The 13782-nt window shown below is 41.7% G+C and overlaps 1 protein-coding gene across 3 annotated transcripts in view; it reads left to right on the top strand.

Moving 5' to 3' along the window:
* Window positions 1-4529: 4529 nt before the first annotated feature.
* The window catches only part of PLB1 (phospholipase B1), a 79475-nt gene continuing 70222 nt past the window's right edge, over window positions 4530-13782 (top strand). For 2 of the 3 annotated variants that reach the window (XM_085543123.1, XM_015857533.3), the window contains exons 1-5: window positions 5681-5784; window positions 9596-9636; window positions 11638-11701; window positions 12166-12224; window positions 13693-13733. In XM_085543123.1, the coding sequence (XP_085399249.1) occupies window positions 5736-5784; window positions 9596-9636; window positions 11638-11701; window positions 12166-12224; window positions 13693-13733 (254 nt within the window). In that variant the 5' untranslated portion in view covers window positions 5681-5735. Of the gene's footprint in view, window positions 4648-5680; window positions 5785-9595; window positions 9637-11637; window positions 11702-12165; window positions 12225-13692; window positions 13734-13782 lie in introns of those variants that run through there. The other variant, XM_085543124.1, reaches the window with a different exon arrangement.

Genomic DNA, 13782 nt, shown 5'->3' with positions numbered 1-13782 from the left:
TTCAAAGGTCTGTGTTTGGTGCAGCTGCAGCCAGAAGGGTTAGCAAGTCTCATTGCTGATGAGGAAAAGCAACCTTACACCCTTTCCTTTCACTATCTCTTGGTAGCCTTCTCTTTTTCAAGGGCAGAACAGGCATTAATGATTCAAAAGGAATATAGTATAGCTGAGGCTGGTTCTCTGAGGTCAAAGGGATGTATTTCTGACCTGTAGAGACAGGCTGAGAAACTTCTGCAGGGGAGCCAGGTAAACAGGAAGGTGTGAGTACATGAGCCTGGAATGCAATGGGACCTATGTAGGCTTGACCCTACAGAGTCTATGTACCATACCTTCATGTGGGAAGAGCTCTAGATAGCTTTGGAGTGTTGAGAGCTTCCCACACTGCTGCAGCAATACAGCTCTGGCTGGAAACAGAGCCCCTTTGTGGTGTGAATACAAACAGCAAGACTCTGATGCTGCTCTGGGGGTTTTATAACTTAATAGAAGAGAATGGGAGAAAGGGAATGCTGGCACTTCTATTTTACAGACAATCTCAGAGCTTTGAGACTTGGGCTTAGATTCAACATTTCTTTTGGTGTGTGATTCCCATGCACATCTTTGATTATTAAGAACTTGGGATCTGAGAATGAATAGACTTATCCTGAGACTCACAGGAAGAAAATCTACATTTTCTGGTCTCTGCTGTAAAATGCCATCACTGTGCACATTGGAGTCAAATAGACTGCACCTCTTTGCTGTCTTCCCACTGGCACTGTCCTCTGGATGCTGTGCTGGTGTTGTCTGACTCTCCAAGGGCTGCAAACAGGGCTCTTCAGAAACCAGCACTATCTCATTCTGGCCTGATAATTGAGGGGCCAGCTAAAGATATTGTCATGGGAGGTATCTGGTCATCTTGCAGCCTACAGACTAAACAAATCCTTGCACTACTCTAAAATGAGCAAGGAGTGTTTTGCAGAGGCTATCCAAATCTTGAGTTGTGCTGTTAAGAGCCATTGGCCAAAGCAAGGCTTCAGCTGGCCAGCAGAAGGGCAGGGACCAGCTGAGGGACCCCTCCTCACCTCTGTGGGCCTGGGGGATAATTTTAGCCAATCAACCCAGAATCCCCCAGATCTGAATTTTAGTTTTCAGTCATATCATTAATTATTAATATAAAATTGGAGGTCCAGATGCTACTAGTAAAGGTATTGAAGGGCAGTTCCATCTTCCAGAGCAAAGGCACTCCATTTTAGCTGTGACAGACAAAGGGGTGTGAGGGACTGTACCAACTCTGCTGGCTGCAGAGGGAGGCTGGGGTGGCACCAGCCCTATGGGGAAGTGCTTTGGGTTTTCCTTCCATGCCAGTTGCTAGCGGGCTTGTGCCAAGCAATCAGACAGTTGTGGTGGGAGGTTGTCACCCCTGCAGGCTTAAGGATTAAATTCTGAGTTTCATTCATTTGTGAGGCCTGAGGTTTCATTGCAATACTGCTGCCTTGAGCTATAGCTGAGTGTTTGCAGGTGGCTGCTGCTTTGTAGCTTATCTAAAACATGGGCATAACTTCCATGGTGACCTGGCTTTTTACCTATTGCCACAGCTCAAGTTTCTGTAGCAGCTTTGCCAATCCCAGATATCCGGGTGAAGGGTCCAGGGCTCCGGCCATGTGCTCGACTTAGAAAGTTCACTTTGAAGAAAAGCATTTGAAGCTTTGTGTTTGCATTTTTATTTACAGGTATTTGCAAGCTATCTTAGAAACAACTGCAGTTCCAGAAGCTGGTGTTTTAAGAAGGGAATTTAATATTGGGAGGCCTGCTTGCTTTCAGTATCCTGACCATACACAGTGGAGCCCGAGGTGGCTCGCTCAACCTTCGGTTTCCCCTTTTCCATTTCCATTTGCACTCTCTCCAGCAGGTGGTAGCAGCCTCCTTTAAACTCTGCAGCGCTCCCGCTTGCTGCTGTGGGATCCCTGCCCTACGTCCCATGTCCTTGCTTGCTCTAGGCCTCACCTCATCCCCTGATCTCTTCTGTGGAAGAAGACCTGCTGTTTAGGTCCAGGGTGTGCGCTAAGTTTATCAGCAGTGTGAACTGCATCAAGTGAAGGCATAATGCCATGAGGAAATATACAGTGACTCACTGTGGTGTATGATTTATTTGAAACCGTTTCATACCACTGTAATGTTCTACCTGTCCTGGGCTGGATATAATGGATGGGACAATTCAGGGATGTGCTTCCTAAAATAAATAAATATATATATAATCAGGATCTCAGACTTTGGCTAGGCAGCAGGATTAGCTGAAATATTGATGAGTCACAGCATGAATCTTCAAATGAAATGGAGAGTCATTCTGCTTTCTGTTTCAGCAAGTCCTCTGCTATGCTGGTGTAATACAATAGTTCTGTGGGCACAATTGCATTACTGTCTGATATATGGCCTCTGCCTGTTAGCAGCTGAAGAAATTACTGTCCTAACAAACAGTAAAATGTTGTACTTGTGATGGCGAACATTTTGGGTTCAGTTATAAGTGGTTGAGTGTTGTGGTGGTGTTTGTTTGTTTGTTTTTCTTTTAATGTGCAGCAATACATTCATTATTTTGTATTTTTAAAGGCTGGTCCTATAGCTGAGGACATAAATTATCAAGGTTTCTGATTTTCCTGTTTGATTAAAAGAATTGCAGGAAAAAGCTCATTTAAGTGAGCAGATAAGGCAAAACTTAAAGACAAGGTAAAGAAATCCATTGGCTTTCCCAGCTGTAGCTCATATGCCAGGTGAAGAGGTAAGGCAGTAATATATTACCATGTTTCCATACTGTCAGCTAGGTTATAGTTGGGCACTGGAGTAGGCTGACCAGGGAGGTGTTCAAGGGACGTGTAGATGTGGTACCAAGGAATGTGGTTTTGTGCACAGTATTGGTGGTAGGTGGATATTTGAACTAGAAGATCATAGAGGTCTTTTCATACCATAATGGTTCTAAGATTATTATAAGTTACCTAAAAACAGCAATGGGCCAGGAACATTCAAGTGCTTGTATCTGAAAACATGTTTGGGTGCTGCTTGCTTGACTTTTGTTTTTGTGACATTATACTATTTAGGGCCAAGACCTGCAAAAGAGTTATGGTTGCTGTAGAAAATACAAAGGCACAAAACTGCTCTTAACCATGATATTCCACACAGAGTGCTTCCTTGTAGTTGTGTCATCAGCTTTCTCTGTCCAGAACTGCTGACAAGAAGACGGACATTGCTCAGGCAGCATTAATGATGAAGTCCATCCAACTATCTATGGTGCCTGAGTGGCAGCATTCAGGCAAGGCAGATGTTCTGCGTGGATCATTAGGTAGTTAGTTAAATGCCTGCAGTTCTGGGGGGTGCTCCCAAATGCTGTCAGTTGCAGCTTGGCTCATGGGATGGAGCTCCCCATACTTTCTGCAAGATATGGCTTTGCCCTTGCAGCAGTGCAAGGGATTTGGTTTATCTCTGACACCTCCCATGACTGTGAGAAAATTTCTCTCTTCTGCCAGCTTTTTTGATGGTTGCTGCCACCTGCTATTTGCTATTCAATTTAGGAGCTATTTTGATGCTTTAGTAGTGGGAAGAAGTCTTTACAGAGGACTTACAAGCCTTAAAGTTAGTACTGTTCTCCTTCTGGAGCATGTCACAGAGTCTAAAGGCTAAATTCTTCTTTGGTTTATTGCAAATGTATGAAGTAATGCTACCTCCTTTCCCTTTTCCACCTTTTACTTGGTGTATGGTAAAGAGACATTCTAAGATTTTAAACATTTTCAGTTCACTGGTGAGGCTGTCTCTCAGACTTGCTGATAAAGAGAACTTTCTGTTGAGGAAGCTACCACAAACCCTTGTGCTTAATGACAAAGACCATTGAGTGTAACTCTTACATCCACACAGTGCTATGCTGATTCACATACCATAATGACCTTGACCAGCCTCACCTGGGTCTTCATCAACCCTGCCAGTGGCCTCAGGAACCCTATTAAAACCCAGCCCAGGGAGCTACTGGCCTCTGTGCTGATCTGACAGAGCAAAAGCTTCAAGTTTTTCATTACTTTACTATGGGTAAAAGAAGTTAGCATCAAAACTCATTTCAGGTTATGAGACTCCTAAGAGGAACAAGCTCTTGTCTTTCAAAGTTGCTGCTGTGTTGGAGGTGAACAGTTGTTTGGGCTTGTGAGGTCTCTAGTATGTTTGTACTGGGATGAGGTTTAAGATCAAGCAGTGGAGGAGCTTTTCCCCTGTCAGTGCAGACTCTTCTGTCTTCTTAAGTACAGACTCGTTCTGTGAGTGTACAGTGATTTCTCTGCACTACTGGAGTTTCTATGTTGCTCTATAATCTTGGTATATCCTGAATTGGACATACTGTGCTTTAGCTTTTAGGTCATGGTTCTTGTTCAAACTGGGAAAACTATTATATGAATCTGGTCAGCCTGGGCCTTAGAATCACACCTGTTTGTGGTAAACTTGGTGTGAAATTCTGTTTGCTGAGTGTTTTCTGAATGAGAGCAGGGTTACCTATACCACTTGTCAACAGTGCTCTGTCTTGGCAGATACCTGTGAGGAAGACTATGATGATGGAAAATTCTCCAGAAGAATGAAGAATGGCTGATATTCCATGAGCTGAAGTTGTAGAAGCTTTCTTTAATGTGCCTACTGCCAGATGTGATGGTATAGTACCAGCTTTGCATCACTTTCCTCTCCACTTCTGCTTATTCTCCTCATTAATTCTATTCTTTCTCTAGTCAGATTGTAGTCCACCTGTTCTCTTCTGTGGTGCCCTCTGATGTTCTTCATTGTCTTCTGGGACTCAATTTAACTTAGATTTTTGGAGTGTCAGTGAGTTTAACAATCTTTTAGAAATACGTGGTGGTTACAAAGCTAGTGGAAGAGAGAAAAATGCAGCACAGCTGTTTGAATGCTATGAAGGAGCAGAGGCAGGGGAGAAGAGTACAACCACCTGTTTTCTACTTAGGGTTTAGCTGCTGTGTAGCCCCAGGAATTGAGCCTCCTTCCACATGTAATAGGGATAGACTGATAATGAATTACTGTGTTCTGTGGAAGACCCTTGACTGTACTGGAAATTGACCCACGTGTCTTATGTGCTGATACTTGCTGAGATGGCTTCCCTGCAAAGTGGCCAGCTGCCCCTGAACACAGGGAAAATCCTTAACAGGACACTTACTTTCATTATTTTCTATGAGAGAATTTGCATGACTTGCACCATGTGACACTAATGAGCTTTTAAAGTGTTTTAAACGCGAGGGCAATATCTGCACTATATGATAACTATGGAAGTCATTACTGAGAGCTCATTTACTATGTGAGCAATGCAGTGAATCCGGTAGTCACGTGGTGTTCTATGTATTCCCTTTATCATTGGAAGAAATCCAAAAAGTACCGTTGCTCTCAGCTGCCATCTTCTAAATCACACGGTTAATTCCTCATAAATAGAAAAGATGAGCAAAAAAAGGGGGGTGGGGGGGGGAAAGAGAAACGTGAACTGCTGTGCCACTTCATTCCTTCTTTGACCTGTGAATGGGGCTATTCATAAACTAAGATTGCAGAGCTCCTTGAAATAAGAAATGCAAATGTTATCATCATGGCTTTGCTTTCCAAAGGTAAATAGGCTAATAAATTTTATGGCTGCTGAGTTATCAGCTTGGTAGAATATAAAGGAGGAAAAAGAAGAGAATTTGTTTCCTAGCAGCCATAAAGTAACCCACAGCACTCCATTTTACCTGCTCATAGAAGCACTTATGAAGCTATTGTTAGGCCTGTTCTTCTTTTGGTGTCTTTCCTCAGAAGGTAAGAATTGAAAGGTCCTTTGGAAATTCTCATTACCCAGCAGTTAGGAACCTATATTTTTAGTTGTTGCAAGGTGGGTGTAAAGCAGAAGTCTTTAAGCAGGGTGAAGAAAATAGGGAAGTAAAACTGTGATCTTGCATGTGATTCGGGGATATGTTCGATTATTTTAGATACAGGTATGTGCATTGATTTACACAGCTCTGGAGAATGATTGCATCTTAGGTAGATGCTGAAGTTTATTTATGAGAAAAGCATCAACAAATAACTAGTTAATGGTGAGATCTGTTCCAAAACGGTGCAGAAGTTGGAGCAAGAGACAGAGGTTTTTCTTTGAATTGGTACCTCTGATTGTTTTCTTTTCAGTGGCATAGGATCCTTTGGATGGGTTGGCCATCTCCTGACACCCAGGGCATCATTTCTCAGATTTCTGTTTCCTCCAGACTTCCTGTATAATCTGAGCAAATTGTAGCAAAACAAAACAAAAAAGACAGAGAAAAAAGGAGTGTGTGGGGTGAGGGGTAGGGGGGTGGAGTTGGAGAAAGCATTGTACCCTTACTGGTTAAGTGAAATCCATACAGTGGTACCAGATGCTGAGTTTTGTAGGTGATCTAGGTCTACAGATGTCATGCCTGTCTTGGCTTTTTGCTTCAGCTTCTTGCTAGCAAGAAGGCTGTGATAAATAACAGCAGTGCTCTATGTTAACAGTAGGCTGTGAGAGTAAGTATCTTTGGAGGACTGTCAGGTTCTCTGTTAAAAAAACTATCTGTTAGGAGGCTTTGGTTCCTATTATAAGTGGAAGAAATGATCACGCTTTGGCTTTTTAATTTGGAAAAAAAAGATGCACTGTGACTGAAATTCCTGAAAAAACTTGATGTGGGAGAAAATGTGGATTGATAGAGCCTGTAAGAATTAGCAGGAACAGGGTAACTATGAAATCAAGGGAAGAAAGAATAGAGATTTTCTTCCAGATTTTAGAAAAAATTTTCTGAAAAATATTTATTCTGGGGAAGGAAAGGAGAGAGAATTTGGAAAAAATTAGAAATACAAGCTTGAAATATTAAGTGGTAGTGTCACAGAATAACTAATACTGGGAGCAGCGGGGGTCAAAAAAACATCCTATAGAAAGCATAAATCCAAAGCAAACAAAGAAAACTAAATGTATGCACTGGTTGGTTAAAGTATAATCAGGCAAGCCAAAATGAATCTGAGGGGAAGCAAGGAATCGTGTCCAAAGGAATAAAAAATAAGAGATTCTCTTTCAAGATACATCTCAAACAGAGAATCTTAAGTCCTGATACATACAGAAAATAAGGTCTGAAGCTCAACAGAAAAGACTTTTTTCTTCTATTATTTATTCCTTCCCTTGTGATGTGTTTAAGCACTAGAGCTTAAAAAAGACCTTGCACTAAGGTCCTTTCTGGGGAGGGGACAAGCTGGAGGAGCTATCAAATCCCCAAACAAATTGATAATGAATAGCAACAAACTGCCAGAAGTTGATGATATTCACCCAAGGGAGTAAACTAAACAAATATGAATGTGTGTACATGTTAGCAGTCCTTGTTATCAATCAGCATTTATTCAGTCAGCATTGATGTCAGGAATTAAAAGTGGCAAATGTGAAACTAGATTTTAGAACGTGTTCTGCGTTAGAAGGGTCTGGGGACCTGCAGCTATTGAATTTCTGAAAATCTTTTGACCAAGTACTCCTAAAGAAGCTAAACTGTCACAAGGACAAAAACACTTTTGAGGGCTCTAATTAAAAGCTCTGGAATAAAGAAATGAATTATAAATCTTCAGACAGAGAAGAAAGGAGAGGGAGCCTGCTGGAATAGGCTGTTGCCTGTGCTGGAGCAGGTGCTTTCAGCTTATTTCAGCATCAGGCAAGGGGACAGGCTAGATGATGTAAAATGCTCAGGATGCTCAAACTGAAAAGTAATGTACTGCAGGCAAAACTTGTTCACCATTATCTGTGCATAGCTAGAACACTAAATTAGATACTGCCTCATGGTACGTAGCTCTCTGAAGACATCAACACGGTGCTACCAGCAATCAAGGAGCCAATTTCAGGAATCAGAGAGAGAACAAAAAAATGCATTTGTAGTGCTGTGTGTAAGTCTGGTTCACTCACCTCATGAGGTCTGCCTGGCCTTTTTAAGTCAAAAGTAAAATGAGAAACACTAGGAGGAGGATAAAGGGGAAGAGAGTCCTGAGTTAAGAAACAACTTCCACGTGAGAGGAGATCAAACAGTCTGAGCCTGGATATCTCCCCTGCTGGGCTAAGCTGGCTCTCCATTTACTTTTTGATGTGGAAAGAAGGACATATCAGCAGAAGCATGCAGCAGGACAACTAAATAGTCTCAGGTTTGCTTCTGGATACTAAAGGAGAAAAGACAGCAGGACTTCTGAAACTTGCAGAAATTTGGTGGCTTTGGTGTGGCAAGCGGGGACAGTTCTCAGCATACTTTGAAGTTCTGCTGAAAATCCAAACCCAGATTCCATGGCTTCCTTTGTGAAGATCTTAGGATAACCTTAAATCGATGCTTACAAATCCAAGTGTACACTCAAGGAAAGAAATGTTTGTTGAATTAGCTGCAGGCCTGATTTCTGGCTCTAACAGGCTATGTTATCTGTCAACATTCTAGCACGAGGAGAAATGGTAGATGTTTCTCTATCACTATGGCAATCACATAACAGTGTGATGTTGCTCTGTGGCTGTGGAAGATGTAGATTAATGTGAATTGCTCCTTTCTGAAGGAGTTTCAACTTACACATGCTAATGTAAGCCTTGGCTGCACTTCTAAGGCATAAAAACTGGGAGCTGGCTCACACATGAATTTGTTGGTGTTTGCAAAATCTTTTTGTTAATAGGAATTACATGTTTATTAGTTGTCCTGAGTATTTTGTACCTCTCACAATGAAAGCAGATAGGCCCCTCTTTTTGAGAAACAAAATTAAAATCCATCATAATACAGTAGAACAGTAATACTCCCTCTTTTTTCTGCCCTTGTAGTATGGGGCCCCGTATGGAGTACTGCTTCCAGGCCTGGGGCCCCCAGCATGAGAAAGGCATAGTGCTGCTGGAGCAGCTCCAGAGGAGCTGGAGCACCTTTCTTACAAAGAAAGGCTGAGGGAGCTGGGCTTGTTCAGTCTGCAGAAGAGAATGCTCTGGGGATACCTCTCTGAAGCCTTCCTATTCTTGAGGGAGACTTATAAACTGGAGGGAGGCTGACTTTTTACATGGACAGATAGTGACAGGATAAGGGGGAATGACCTTAAACTAAAAGAGGGGAGACTTTAATTAGATATTAGGTGGAAATTCTTTACTCCAAGGGTGGTGAGGTGCTGGCACAGGCTGACCAGAGAGGCTGTGGGTGTCAAGGCCAGGTTGGATGGGACCCTGGGCAGCCTGAGTTGGTGGGGAGCAGCCCTGACCTCAGCAGGGTGTTGGAGCTGATGGGCTTTATGGTGTTTCCAACCCAAACCATTCCATGATTGCTGAAGAGGAAAACTAGAAAAACTAGTTCTTAAGGCTTGTGGAAGATGAGGTTCATCATCTATGTATATGACTTAACTGTAATTGGCTAATTTCAACAAATCTCGTTGGACTATAATAACTAAAATCTTACATTAGTATACCCAAAACCAAGAGAATATATTTGGTGTTGGAGCAAGCTTTACCTTTGGAAAATAGGAAAGAGAAGAAAAGTTACTTCTCATAGGGATTGTGTGGTTTTAGTTTTATTATGTTTTCTGAAGTCTTTTTCTAAGCTTAAAAATTGTGCAATTCCCTATTCTTTATTTTATTTTAAAGGAAAGACAGATGATCTCCTGGAAGAGCTGGGGAAACTAAAGGTAAATTATGTGAACAGTGTTCTTCCTTCCTTCCTTCCTTCCTTCCTTCCTTCCTTCCTTCCTTCCTTCCTTCCTTCCTTCCTTCCTTCCTTCCTTCCTTCCTTCCTTCCTTCCTTCCTTCCTTCCTTCCTTCCTTCCTTCCTTCCTTCCTTCCTTCCTTCCTTCCTTCCTTCCTTCCTTCCTTCCTTCCTTCCTTCCTTCCTTCCTTCCTTCCTTCCTTCCTTCCTTCCTTCCTTCCTTCCTTCCTTCCTTCCTTCCTTCCTTCCTTCCTTCCTTCCTTCCTTCCTTCCTTCCTTCCTTCCTTCCTTCCTTCCTTCCTTCCTTCCTTCCTTCCTTCCTTCCTTCCTTCCTTCCTTCCTTCCTTCCTTCCTTCCTTCCTTCCTTCCTTCCTTCCTTCCTTCCTTCCTTCCTTCCTTCCTTCCTTCCTTCCTTCCTTCCTTCCTTCCTTCCTTCCTTCCTTCCTTCCTTCCTTCCTTCCTTCCTTCCTTCCTTCCTTCCTTCCTTCCTTCCTTCCTTCCTTCCTTCCTTCCTTCCTTCCTTCCTTCCTTCCTTCCTTCCTTCCTTCCTTCCTTCCTTCCTTCCTTCCTTCCTTCCTTCCTTCCTTCCTTCCTTCCTTCCTTCCTTCCTTCCTTCCTTCCTTCCTTCCTTCCTTCCTTCCTTCCTTCCTTCCTTCCTTCCTTCCTTCCTTCCTTCCTTCCTTCCTTCCTTCCTTCCTTCCTTCCTTCCTTCCTTCCTTCCTTCCTTCCTTCCTTCCTTCCTTCCTTCCTTCCTTCCTTCCTTCCTTCCTTCCTTCCTTCCTTCCTTCCTTCCTTCCTTCCTTCCTTCCTTCCTTCCTTCCTTCCTTCCTTCCTTCCTTCCTTCCTTCCTTCCTTCCTTCCTTCCTTCCTTCCTTCCTTCCTTCCTTCCTTCCTTCCTTCCTTCCTTCCTTCCTTCCTTCCTTCCTTCCTTCCTTCCTTCCTTCCTTCCTTCCTTCCTTCCTTCCTTCCTTCCTTCCTTCCTTCCTTCCTTCCTTCCTTCCTTCCTTCCTTCCTTCCTTCCTTCCTTCCTTCCTTCCTTCCTTCCTTCCTTTTTCCTTTTCTCAACATCTATCTTCATCGTTTTGGCTGTCACTTCCTCTGAGGCAGGTGAAAGAAAAGCTTAGAGTGCTGAACTGCTGAATTCTGCAAAGAAAAAATGCAAAGCAAATGATTCGATGGTGTGATACCACAGTTGCAAGATTACAGTACCTCACCAGGAAATAAGTTTCTCTGAGTGCCGCTTGTTATTAGGTTGCACATCCTGTACATAGGCTGACTGTGGTTAGTACTTGTTCCAAGAAGCTCTGTTGCTCTTTTAGAAGCAGGTTGTTGTCTTTAGTCTTTCTTTAGGGTATTAGAGATGGACCATACCTATTTTCAGGATGCAGGAGGGCATGAAATAATTGTTCCTAGAGATAGTCATCTACCTCTTGTGCTGAGTTTATTCAGATCACTCACATCCTTGCCCTAAATAAAGCTCACTCTTTATTTTCCTCTTTGGTATTTTCTGTGTTCACATGGGAATTCTGCCTGTTGCCAAGAGCTCAGAATATGGGTGATATATTTGCTTCATTTTTCCTTTCCTGCTTCAAGCTTGAGCTGTGGCTTTTTGTTTTGTACACTGCGTGCCTCGTGGCACACAAAGATGCATGCAGGAGCTCATTTTAGGGATCTTCCAGATTAAGCATTCTCCGTTCACAACAATGAAAATTACAGGGTGTGTTCAGCACATTTTACTGTTTGCTCAGTAGGAATTTGGTAAGAAAGCTGAGCAAAAAGTGTAGAGTTTGGAAAGAGTGAATTTAAAGAGAGCTACCCAGAAATGTGTTCCCATATGTTTCTAGCAGAGGTGTGATTGTTCTTTAAAGTTTCTGTTACATCAGTAAGAGTTTTGTGTTGTTTGAAAATAGAGCCTCTATGACCTCTCATTCTGCCAATTTCTTTGTTGGAAATAAGCGATTAACCGTATTTATTTATGTCAAAGGCTCTAGGAAACTTCCAGTTTTCATGTGAGCATGGGACGTCAACTGAGATGCCTTCATCATCAGGTTTGTGCTTAATATTACCCTTGTAGAGGCTTTCACTTTCACAATTGTTAGAGAATTGACATGGAGGGAAGGAAATCAGCTGGTCTGAGGGGCTATGTGTGTGTCTGATGTCATTAAAGTGATTGAAAGGGGGCTCTGCAGGGCTTTTTTTGTGTTCATAAAAATACCTTTGTTTCTTCAGTTGCTGAGGGTGCTGGTAATTACTTAAATATTCACCACTGTCTTTTGTGGTCTCTTCTTGCTTGTTGGTTGAATATTTCAATGCATCTGAAGCATTTACTGAACGCCTAAGTGAAGTTTCTCATTTTCCCTTCCTGATTTAAGGCTACCAGTCCAAAAGATCAGTACAGACTTCTTCCTGCATGCTTTTAATCAGTTTTACCTTGTTTTAATATACTAGTGAACATAACTTTCTTTCAAATTTACTTCTTTTTGTTCTAACCCGATTTTCAACTTTTCTGCAGTTCACACTCTGAGGCCAGCTGACATTAAAGTAGTCACTGCAATAGGAAGTTTGCAAACAGTAAGTACATGCATGAACTGTGATGAATGTGACCCATTTCCTCTGTTCTGACTCCGTGATGAGGTAATGGTGAACTGAGCTGGTGGTAAAATTCGAGGTCCCAGTGAGGGCATTTATGACTTGAAACTTTCCAAGAGTATTAAAGTTTTCTGCTGAAAAATGGCTGGAAATAACTTCTGAATGTTCAGTGTTTCAGCATACTCTGAATCTAAAAATAGCCAGCTGACTTCATGAAGGAGAAATTTGATCACTGCTCTCTTTCTTACACAGAACCGTGATATCTGATTAGTCTGCTTGGATTTTCCTAACAATAAGCTGAACAGATCAAATGACTGGAAGAAGTGTTTAGGAAAACTCAGACTTGGAAAATGTACAGTTTTGGCGATGACTGCCATTAGGACAAACTATCAAGAGATGCAGTAGACTTTTGATCCTGTTGAAGTGTTTCTATTCTGCAGGAAAAAGCTCTGGATGAATAATAAAGATATAAATTCAATGTATAAATCAGTGAGTAAGGTTCTCCTACCTCTTCTGGTAGTTAGATTTGGGTAATCTTAACTTGCCTTAATAGTTGGAAGTAAGTATCTGAAATAGATTTGAGGCCTAATTAAAAACATTTTACTACAATTGCCAAGCTTTGAGGAAGTGGAAAAGTGTATTTATTGGGCAAAAGCTGGGAGCTGTTGTGGAGTTACAGCTCCCAAGAAATGGGGAAGGTTCTCCCTTATCACAAAACAACTTTGTAATTTGAATTGATATCATATTTTGCCTTTTTTTAAAGCTTTCCATAAAAAACCCAGCATCCCTGGACTTTCTGCTAGTACCTCCCTCTTTAGGAGAAAAGATTTGCCTTAAATGTGAAGGTTCTTTGCCCATATTGGATGTGTGGCACTTCAGAGGATGTATTTTCTGTGATGATAATTTTTTTTGTTGACTGTGGGTGGTGCAGTAAGAAAATGTATAAATGAAATTCTGCTAATGAATGTCTACTTTTTAGAGCAAACACTTCACTGTCTCCTCCTAGACTCATTGAAATCAGCGAAGTTCCTCTTTATAAGGAGGCTTTTTTCATCAGGCACCATATTTTCAGAGTGCCGTTTGTGTAAATAATCTTAATGACTTCAGGTCACATCCCTTGTTGAAAAGAAATATACTAAGAGAAATTCAATATGGTTTAGAACAGCATTTCATTTGACTGAATCTGAGTTAATTTAGTCACATTTTATTTTAAGCCACATGCAATAAATTCATTAATGAAAGCAATACCTAAGAAAAAAAAGACTAGACTATGAGAACACATTGTAATAAGGAAGTGCTGAAAATGACAGCTCTGGCAAATAATCTACATCTGTGACAAACTGAAGCATAATGGAGATGAGTATATAGAAAACATATGAGAAAAGAGTACAATAGGGAGCAGAGTGTGTACCTTTGCTTAATGACATTCTCATTGTCTGCTTATTCACAGCCACTGGGATCTGGCATCCATCATGAAAATTTACTCCAAAGGTAAAAATGAGTTGCTAGCATTAATTTGTTTCATGATACCAATTTATAC

Source organism: Coturnix japonica, chromosome 3 (assembly GCF_054131305.1).
Source record: "Coturnix japonica strain WE chromosome 3, WE-NBRP24, whole genome shotgun sequence".
Classification (NCBI taxonomy): Eukaryota; Metazoa; Chordata; class Aves; order Galliformes; family Phasianidae; genus Coturnix; species Coturnix japonica.
Note: the sequence above shows the minus strand (reverse complement) of the source record. Positions and strands in the feature narration are given on the sequence as shown.